Source organism: Glycine soja, chromosome 9 (genome assembly GCF_004193775.1).
Source record: "Glycine soja cultivar W05 chromosome 9, ASM419377v2, whole genome shotgun sequence".
In the NCBI taxonomy this organism is placed as follows: domain Eukaryota; kingdom Viridiplantae; phylum Streptophyta; class Magnoliopsida; order Fabales; family Fabaceae; genus Glycine; species Glycine soja.
In genome coordinates this window covers 4,794,298-4,803,878 of record NC_041010.1, presented here as the reverse complement: position 1 = coordinate 4,803,878, position 9,581 = coordinate 4,794,298, and the positions used below count along the sequence as shown (strand labels likewise).

Genomic DNA, 9,581 nt, shown 5'->3' with positions numbered 1-9,581 from the left:
TACTCGATATCAACAACAATATTATAAGCAGACACTGCTCATGAATTATACAATACCCACGACCTCACACTCATGTTTCAAACACGTTTAACACATTGTGCTAAAATTTAACACTGGTTCCTAACTAGGAAACCTACATTTTCCCTTTAACACTGGGCATAAACACTTTTCTCAAGGTAAACATTGGTCGGGTTATTGTATAATTTACAGCTCACAACACAAGTATTTTCACATCAAGTGTTAACCAAACACTTATTCACAACTGAATCTCATGTTCACAATTTCACATATAAAATTTATCACTTATACACAATTTCAATCACAATTTTACGATCTCAATATAATTATTTATCATGCTAAATGTTATAAAAAAACACAAACAAATCATACAAAAATATTTCTCACAACATTGGGAGTAAAATCCCTCAAATAGTTCACATATTCAAACCGAAAGAATTATAATACAATAAGCATCTCAAAATAAATCTCAATTTGATCCCCTAAGGATTCCTACACATGTTCATTCTAACCCCAATTGCGATAAACTCATATCTTACCTTTAAGCAGGCTCACGTGTGTATTGTGACAACAATAGTGATATTTCTAACGGTTTCATGAGATTCCTCAAGTTTTTCATCTGACTGTTCTGATAGGGTTCTCAAACGTTAGAGAGAAGGAGAAAGATTGAAGCCTCCATTTTGCACTGTCTTCGTGCGATTCAGTTTCTCTTTCCATGAAAATTATTTCACAAATCCCAACGGTGAAGGTGTGTGGAATTGAATCGCGAACCACATATAAAAATTTCGCGACAATGCAATGGTTAATGAGTCTGGGATCGTAGTTTTACTGAGATAGTTTTGGATTTCTACGGGAAAATAAAAAACTACGATATAAAGGGTATTTCTCTAAGCTCCGACATGTTTCCATAATTCCCAACGGTGAGAATGTTCGGAAATGAGTTCCGAACTTGGTGCCCAAATTTCACGACGATCCAACGTTGAATGAGTTCGATATCGTCGCTTTTTCTGAGATATGTTTGGTAGTATGTAGGAAAAAGAGAGAGTTTTGGAATGGGGAGAGGGAAAAACAAAATTGAGAGGAAGAGGAAGCATGTTAGTGTTAAAATTGACCTAACACGTCTCTATTTATAGTTAGGTACTTACAACTTATTATTTACTTTATTTATTTATTTTTATTATTTTATAAAAATGAACTCTATTTTATTTCTTATTAAATAAATAAATAAAATACTTTTTTCTCTCAAACTATTATTTTCATTAATAAATTTTTTTTCCTTATTTATTTAATTATAAAACTTTATTATTTTTCTAAAACTTTATTTATTTATAAATAACCATTGAAGAGTCCACTTTCTTTTAGTTTTTTCTCTTACTATTTTATATTCTAAGAAGGTGGCTATTGTAAAAGCATGATGACCTATTGGCCCACAGAGAAAGCGCCAAAGCTACGAAGGTGTGGCAATAAAGAAGTAAAGAGTCATCTTCATAATAATAATGCCTGAACATTGTTTTATTTTGAGCATTATCATGTTGCTGATTTATATATTAATGTTTTTCAATTGACTAAAAATAGGAATCTGCTTTTGATTTCATAGTATAATTGAGTTTACACCCCCACCTGCACAGTCCGAAAAAGCCTCCATTACAGATGTATTCCAATTACCAAACGCTTTTTGGGTTTCCACTGTCTGTGGAAAAACTGAAGATTATGAAGATAAACAAAGTGGTGTCACTTCCTTCAGCGGCAGCTCTTAAATCTTTCTGTTCCAAGACCTGTTGAGGTAAATCTAAAATTTCTCTCTCTCTCTTTCTCATTAATCACATTTTTCTTGCTTAATTAGCTCTTCTTTTACAAATTCTTCTTCATTATATATAGGTTTGATAGTTGATAGTATACCACTCTAACTCTCAATCTTGCGTTCCTTTATGTTATCCTTTTTGGTGGAAATAACTCTTCAACAACAACCATTTCAAAGTATATATCTTCATATATAGAGGAGTTTCAAAATCATTCCTTATAAAAAAAAATTGGGTGGGGGGTTCTTTATCATGCTTCTTCTACCTCCCACACCTTCCCCTCTCTCACTTTTTGTTTTCCAAGAGAATCTTCCTTTAAGAATAATTCCATTTGAAGTACAGTGGAATGTTAAATCTATGTCTTAGTGAGAATTCAAACCTTAATTTATTACAAGATGAACTCCTTCTGCTACGCTCACCCCTCTTGGTTCCACCTCCTCTTTTGTATGCAAACTAAACAAATCTATATCTATCTTTTTTCATTCAATCTATCACATTTTAATCTACTATTTTTGTGGCCTTAAAATATATCTTATGCTTCTCTAATTCGTAATAGCCTTCACAATTTATCAGACACAGAGTTCCTTTATCTTTCTTCCGATGTGTTTTCTGCACCTGATTCTGCTATTTTCCAATTTAGATCGCCATTTTCTTCCGTTATCTTCCAAAATTAGAATGCTCTTATTTATTTCTTATATATAAAAATGAAAATAATATTATCATATACTGAATAATCCAATTTTGGTTAACAGGAAAGCTAGCTAGCATATTGAAAGATCCTGTGCACAGACTTGAAATACGTTCAGGTATGTATATATGTAGGGAATAACTGAATTCTGATAGGTTCTGTGCGTGGTGTGTATGGCGAAGACTTAGTAATTTGTAAGTCAATGTCCATAATCTTAAAAGCAAAAGATAATGACTCGTATTTTAATATTATAATATTCTCTCGTGTTTGACGAAAGAGGGTGAGGGCTAACTTGCTGCACATACCTAGCTAAATGACACGTTGCAAGTTGATATATATGATGATAGAATAAGACACAGTCATGAGCACACCCTCCTTTGTTATTTTTTAGTACAAACTAATTTCCTGATTGGGTTGAGTAACATTAATATAGATAATAAGATTCTTTTTATTTTACTGTCTAAAATAACTAAGTATAAGACATGAATTTTAAATCATTAATTAAATCAAAATAAACTTACACTGCTACTACTAATTAATCTACGTGATTGGTGATATATAGTCACCTTAATGATCACCCTGATCTGTTCCCTGAAAGTGAAAAGGATGGCCCAACACATCATAGCAACGGCTCTATCTAAGCTCTTTCGTGATTTCAGTTCAAACGTAAGAATCATAGTGCATTGGAACTTTATAATTAATTTGCATGCGTATATATAAAACTAATAAAATCTTATCTAGACTGAAAATATTACTATTACTACTAGTAAAATAAATATTATTAATTAGTGTGTTGGTTTTTGAGTTTGGACTATATAGTGTATGATGTTAAACAAACGAAAGCTACGTGTGGGCCACCATTAAACACCCGAGCCACGATGAATAATTGAATAATGTATTCAAAAGTTAATATTACATCATTTGTAAAAGAAAAGTAATGTTTTTAAAATAAATATAAGTACATAATATGTATGTAAATTAAATAAAAGACTAAGACACCAAATTCTTGTTAGTTTATAATATATCACTTTGTTTTATTTTTTATCATTTTAAAAAAATTAAATAAAAAAAATTGGCCATGTCTTTCTTCCTTTCCAAAACTTGTAGTTATAACCTACAAAACACACCCTAAAAAAACTTGCTTGTGATCAGAGTAAAGATTATATGTTTGTTTTACAGAAATATGGACATGGTAAATAATGCAAACTCAGCAGCAACATCATCACCATCACAAACGCAGGTGGTTGTTCCTATGGCTTCTGCTCAATTTTCAAGCCCTTCCGTTGAATTAACAACATCATCACCACCGGCACATGTGGTTCAGATGGCTTCTCCTCAACCTCGACACCCTTCCCGTCACATACTGGAAAACAAAAGTACTCTCTCTCTCTGTCCTATACTTTTTTATGCATTTTCTAATGTAACACTTGCCACACTATTATTTAGTGATAGTAACATCACTTTATAAAGAAAAATCTTCTGCCCACTAGACACAAATACTACCAAAACCATCTGCCAGCAACCAAATACGATCCTCCAACATTTTATATTTGCAATTTGCAACATTAATTAAAGCATCCGCATATTTTATCAATCATCTGTTTTTCTTGCAAAGCCAGCACTATATCGTAGCACAAGATGGCCATCACTATGTTGATTAGAGACTGTTCTAACTTATATAGCGGTCTCAAATTCAAACATTAGGAATGCAATTGCGATTAAACTTATTAGGAAGACTTTTACCTCTTTAATTGGTAGTCTTGCCCAATTGGGTGATCAAACCCAAAATTAATAACACGTGGTTGATAGTTGATAGAAAGAGAAATTTCATTCAAAGTGTTCAGTGGTGTTTTTTTTTTTTTTTACAAATATTAGGGTGTTTTTAGTTTACATTTTCATTTTCTGTTTTCATTTTTAAAAGATTAGAATTCTAAAAACATGTTTAGTTTAATTTTTTGTTTTCAGTTTTCAAGAAATAAAAATATTGAAAATGTGTTTTCAAAAAATGAAATTTTATTGTTTCTAATTTTTGGTTCGTTTGAGAAAATATTTTCACGAGAAATATTTTTAAAAATCCAACCAAATGCATTTTTATTACCATTTTCTATTTCCAATAAAAATAAAAACAGACAACAACTAAACCAAACACTCATTTAGTAATCCACAAATCTGGTGTGTATTTTGCTTCAATAACTTGGTAACCCAAAACACCCAAAAGTAATACTAGATGAACTTACAACTAAATAAACTTATGCTTTCTTCAGCTGAAGGAAATTTTGCACTTTAATTTCTACAGGGGAATACTTAGAAAAATGTATACCCCTTTATAAGCTAGCATTGAGGGGTGATTGGAATGCAGCCAGACGCATGATAGATGCAGACACTAGTCTATTAAACGCTGCTATAACAAAGGAATGGGGTACACTACTTCATGTTGCGGCAGGAACAGACCAAGTTCACTTTGTGGATCTGCTGGTTAAATTACTGAACCCTGATGACCTAGAACTGAAAAATTTCAACGGAAACACCGCGTTTTGCTATGCTGCTGCATCTGGAAACCTGCAGATTGCTTCTCTGATGATCAAGAAAAATGCAGGCCTACCGAAAATTCGGGGCGGAGAAGGAGCCACTCCTTTATACATGGCTGCCTTACAAGGAAAAGGTGACATGGCTAGGCATCTCTATGACCTGACTACTGACATTTTAGAAGGAGATGAGTGGACTACACTGTTCTTCCTTTGCATAAAGAATGGATTGTATGGTGAGTGAATTCAATTCCCTCAGTTTTTTCTTCATTCATGAAAATTTACATGGTTACTTGATAAGCATCTACATATATGATTATATCAATTGAGAGGAGTGTTTGTTTTAGACAATGAGAAGAGTATATTTAAATCAAACAATGATACATGAATTTGTTAAGATTAAAATTGAAATGTTTAATTATGACCACTTAAAAAAGTATAGCAGGACTTTATGATCTAATCTTAATTTTTCATGATTTTATCCCAGGGTCAAACCCCACATTCTTGCAATTGTAATTAGAGTTTACTTATATGGTAAAGATTAAAAGATATATATATAAAATTTTAATGTATCCATGTGACCTCTAACTAAATTTAATTTTCATCATTTATATATGATAAGATTAATCATATGATTGAGATTTATAATTTTCATTTCTCATCATCATAGATAAAAAGGATTTCTCACTTTTTTTGGGGTGAATGAAAACTTTATCTCTTCATACACCACCAATTAATTTATATATTGCATGTGTAGGATAAAAAATAAATTCATTAATACATTGAACTTTCTGCAGTAATTCAGTTACAACAAATGAATATGTTCTGCTTTACTGAATTTCGAGGATAGACAAGAACATGAGCCATGAGGATCACATGCTAATTAACGACTCAGGATATGAATCTGTTATGCTAGAAACACTGAATTAAGGAAAGTTAATTTTATGACTTTTTCTCAGAAGCCAATGTGTAGTAATTTCCGTGATCATATAATGAATCAATTAAGGAATATAAAGGACAGCATAATTGAAGAATATGTTAATCTATAAATCTTTTCAATTATATTACTATTTAAATTGCAGACATTGCACACTATAGATATATATGCCTTTGACTTTTAGATTATCATGTCCCCTGTTATTTGTATGCGTGTGCGTGTCAGATACATCCCTAAGCAATGTGTCACGTTTGTAACTATCAAATGGGAAAAGAAAAATAGAGCACATAAGCTGTCATCAATTACCATGCAACAATTGCATTCTAAGTAATTTTGGAAAATTTTGCAGATATAGCTTTGAAAATGTTACAAGAACACTCAATGCTGGCATTGGAAAGGGATGAGAACAACGATACAGCCTTGCATCTCTTGGCTCGAATGCCAAGTGGCTTTACTGGTCATGGTCAATGGTATCCTCCAAGCCAAATCTTGAACTATAGTAAGGTTTTACAATCACTAAAATAACCAATATTAAAAGTCATTTTTTAGATCGACTTTTAATTCATCTAAAAAATCTGACTTTCTATATTGTTTGCATGAACACCGATCCTACAATTGATTTAAAAAATCATTTTATAATAGCATGTTATTCTTATACTGTTTTTCATACACTCTAGCCACTTATACATATAAACTATTTTAACTAATATTTTAGTATTATAAATATTTATCTTTGTATAATTAAAATTTCTAATAAATAAATATTTTTAATATATAAAAATTTATTATAATTAAAATTTATAAAAAAATATCTCTAATATATAAATTATATTTTAGATTTATAGTTCACAAATTAAATTATAATATAAAATTGTTTTTAACTTTGGCATTTTTTAAGAAAAAAAAGTTTGAAATTTAATTTAGAAACGGATAAAAGAATATATATTGAAAAGAATAGATCAGATATTTAAGAAAATTAAGTATGAAAATAAAGATAAAAGAATGATAGTAAACTTGGTCGAAAGAGATTTTTTATTTTTACAAGTGGCCAAAATAGTATATGAAATGCACATGAGAAGAGAGAGAGGCTAATAAAAATAACTAATTAAACATTCTAATCGTGTATTCTAATTTTTACTATATGAGTAGACTTTTCAACATTATCTTCAATTGATCCACAGTTTTGAAGATAATAAAATACAGTGTGCCTTAGTAGTATTTATATTATTGATTGCTTCAACAAGAACATCTACTTTATCAATAGAGCATTTTTAATTGGATTAATAACCTCATGATCTACTATTATTCTTACTTAAAAGTTTTTCACCATAAAGGTTAGGTTTTAAAAAAAAAACTTTCAAGAATTTTACTTTTTTAAGAAAATTATTTTCTAATGTCATTTGAGAAGAAAGAAAAAAGAAATTTGTGAAGTAAAATTCAAAAACTTATTATAACAAAAAATAATAGAAATTCTTATCGTGACAGGCATGAAGCCAACTCCATTCGTTCAACTTGTTGAGTGTCTTTGGAACAAGCTTCTTGAACAAGATTACGATGAAACAGAGATGAGGACTTTCATAAGTGTACCATCACAAATAACATTTGATGCTACACAAGTTGGAAATTTTCAATTTGTAGCTGCACTTATGAGGTCTTACCCTGATTTATTATGGGAAGTGGATGACAAAAACCGAAGCATAATTCACATTGCTGTTATACATCGGCATTCTAGCATCTATAGTCTAATACACGAACTAGGCTCCTTCAAGGATTTCATAGCAACTTTTGAAGACGATGAAGGAAACAACATTTTGCACTATGCTGCTAAGTTGACACCTCCTGATAAACTTGGCTTAATTTCTGGAGCAGCTCTTCAGATGACACATGAATTATTATGGTTCAAGGTATATTTCCCATTACTCACAATAACTGTGGCACTCATATTAACAAAGAAAGTCTATATTAAATACACGTGTATTTAATATTAACAATTAAATTTAAATCTTCTATTTTAATCTAAAAATTATTATTTAATCTTCTTACTTCTCATAATAAAATATTTCTCTCATCTAATATGTCCCATATATTAATCATATTGATCTCTCTCTTCATTTCTTTTGATTACAAACCTAAATCAACCTAATTTTGCAATGACTACTGTTACTTATGCATCAGTTTAAGATGTGGACATCTAGATCTTAATTAAAGATACATTGTTAATATTTTTTTCACATTTGCAACTAATTAAAAATCACTTTATATATGATTTTTTTAGTATTACTATGAAAGTTAATATTATTATTATTACTATATAGATCAGTGTATTCAAATTGAATTCTTGTAGCATTCAAATTAAACTCTTATATATTACTATTAGGGTTAATAATATCTTTAGCTCCTAAAAAATGAGCCAATTTTTATTTTAGCTTCCGACTTATAAAATCATAAATTTCTGTTGCTTTATATTTAAAATTTCCAAACTTTAGTCCCTAATATTATAAGGTTTGGTTCCCTACAGTTTTAGCTTTGAGGACTCATGCTTGGATAAAACTTATGATTTAATTTTAAAAATCGAGGAATAAAAACAAGTATGGCCTATTTTTTAATTAGGGACTAAAATCACCTTTACTCATTTTTTTTATGAGCATCATCAACATTATAATTAACATTATACTTTGACATGGCAGGAGGTGAAAGAGTTAATGCTGCTATTAGATGTAGAGAAGAAAAATGCTAAAGGAAAAACTCCACGTGAAATATTTGCTGAGGAGCACAAAGAATTATTGACAAAGGCAGAGTCATGGACAAAGAGCACATCTATTAGCTGCATGCTTGTTTCTACACTCATAACCGCAGGAGTTTTCACTGCAACATTCATGCTACCTGGTGGCATCCATAAAAAAACACAAACTCCCAACTTTTTGCACAAACCAGCATTCCTAGCATTTTCATTATCAGTAGCATTTGCACTGATATCAGCATCAGCATCCATACTAATGTTCCTGTCTATACTAATTTCAAGCTATGCAGAGGAAGAATGTTTCAAGTTGCTCCCTAAAAGGTTACTAATTGGAATGGTGGCACAAATTATCTCCATCACAAACATGATGGTAGCTTTCAGTGCTGCATTTTGCATGTCATATTCCCATGGTTCAAAGTGGGTTCAAATTTTCATATTTGTCATTTCAATTGTGCCCTTATTCTTGTTGTTTCCACTTTGTTGGTTTGATATTATCCGCTCATCTTACTTTTGCATGCCTCTATTTCGGAGGAGAAAGTAAGCACTTAACTAACTAGAGACGGATATTCTAGACTCTTCCCTATTATTATAGATTTGTATGTAGTTGTATGCTGGATAAACTCTTCCCTAAATATATTTTTAGTATAAAATACAGATATCTTTTACTAGAGACGGATAGGATCACTAAGATTCAAACTTGAAACTACTTATAAAATAATCTTTCGCTAGTTGATCCAAATGTTCGGTGACATTCTTCCTCCAAATAATGATTAAATAAGTTACTGAATTTAAATAATTTTTGTGTTGAATCATAAAATTTATACTGAATTTCATTTCTAACATGATTTATAATAAAAATATTCAAACATAAATT

General features: G+C 30.5%; 1 protein-coding gene across 5 annotated transcripts; it reads left to right on the top strand.

The window, feature by feature from the left end:
- The first annotated feature begins 1,583 nt into the window (after nt 1-1,583).
- Nucleotides 1,584-9,379, top strand: LOC114368907. 5 transcript variants are annotated; one of them, XM_028326194.1, is made up of 7 exons: nt 1,584-1,801; nt 2,570-2,623; nt 3,685-3,881; nt 4,949-5,266; nt 6,317-6,466; nt 7,453-7,871; nt 8,655-9,379. In XM_028326194.1, the coding sequence occupies exons 3-7, from the start codon at nt 3,689-3,691 to the stop codon at nt 9,246-9,248; spliced, it is 1,674 nt and encodes a 557-aa protein (XP_028181995.1). In that variant the 5' UTR covers nt 1,584-1,801; nt 2,570-2,623; nt 3,685-3,688; the 3' UTR covers nt 9,249-9,379. The 5 variants fall into 5 exon arrangements, with proteins under 5 accessions (XP_028181995.1, XP_028181992.1, XP_028181993.1 ...); XM_028326191.1 differs by having other exon boundaries at nt 1,586-1,801; nt 4,802-5,266; XM_028326192.1 differs by lacking the exon at nt 1,584-1,801 and adding an exon at nt 1,884-1,995 and having other exon boundaries at nt 4,802-5,266.
- The last annotated feature ends 202 nt before the right edge of the window (nt 9,380-9,581 follow it).

Coding starts and splice junctions, on each gene's coding strand:
- LOC114368907 (XM_028326191.1), top strand. CDS start 3,689: ATGGACATGGTAAATAATGCAAACTCAGCAGCAACATCATCACCATCA. Junction 3,882..4,801: donor TCACATACTGGAAAACAAAA/GTACTCTCTCTC, acceptor TAATTTCTACAG/GGGAATACTTAGAAAAATGT. Junction 7,872..8,654: donor ATGAATTATTATGGTTCAAG/GTATATTTCCCA, acceptor TTGACATGGCAG/GAGGTGAAAGAGTTAATGCT.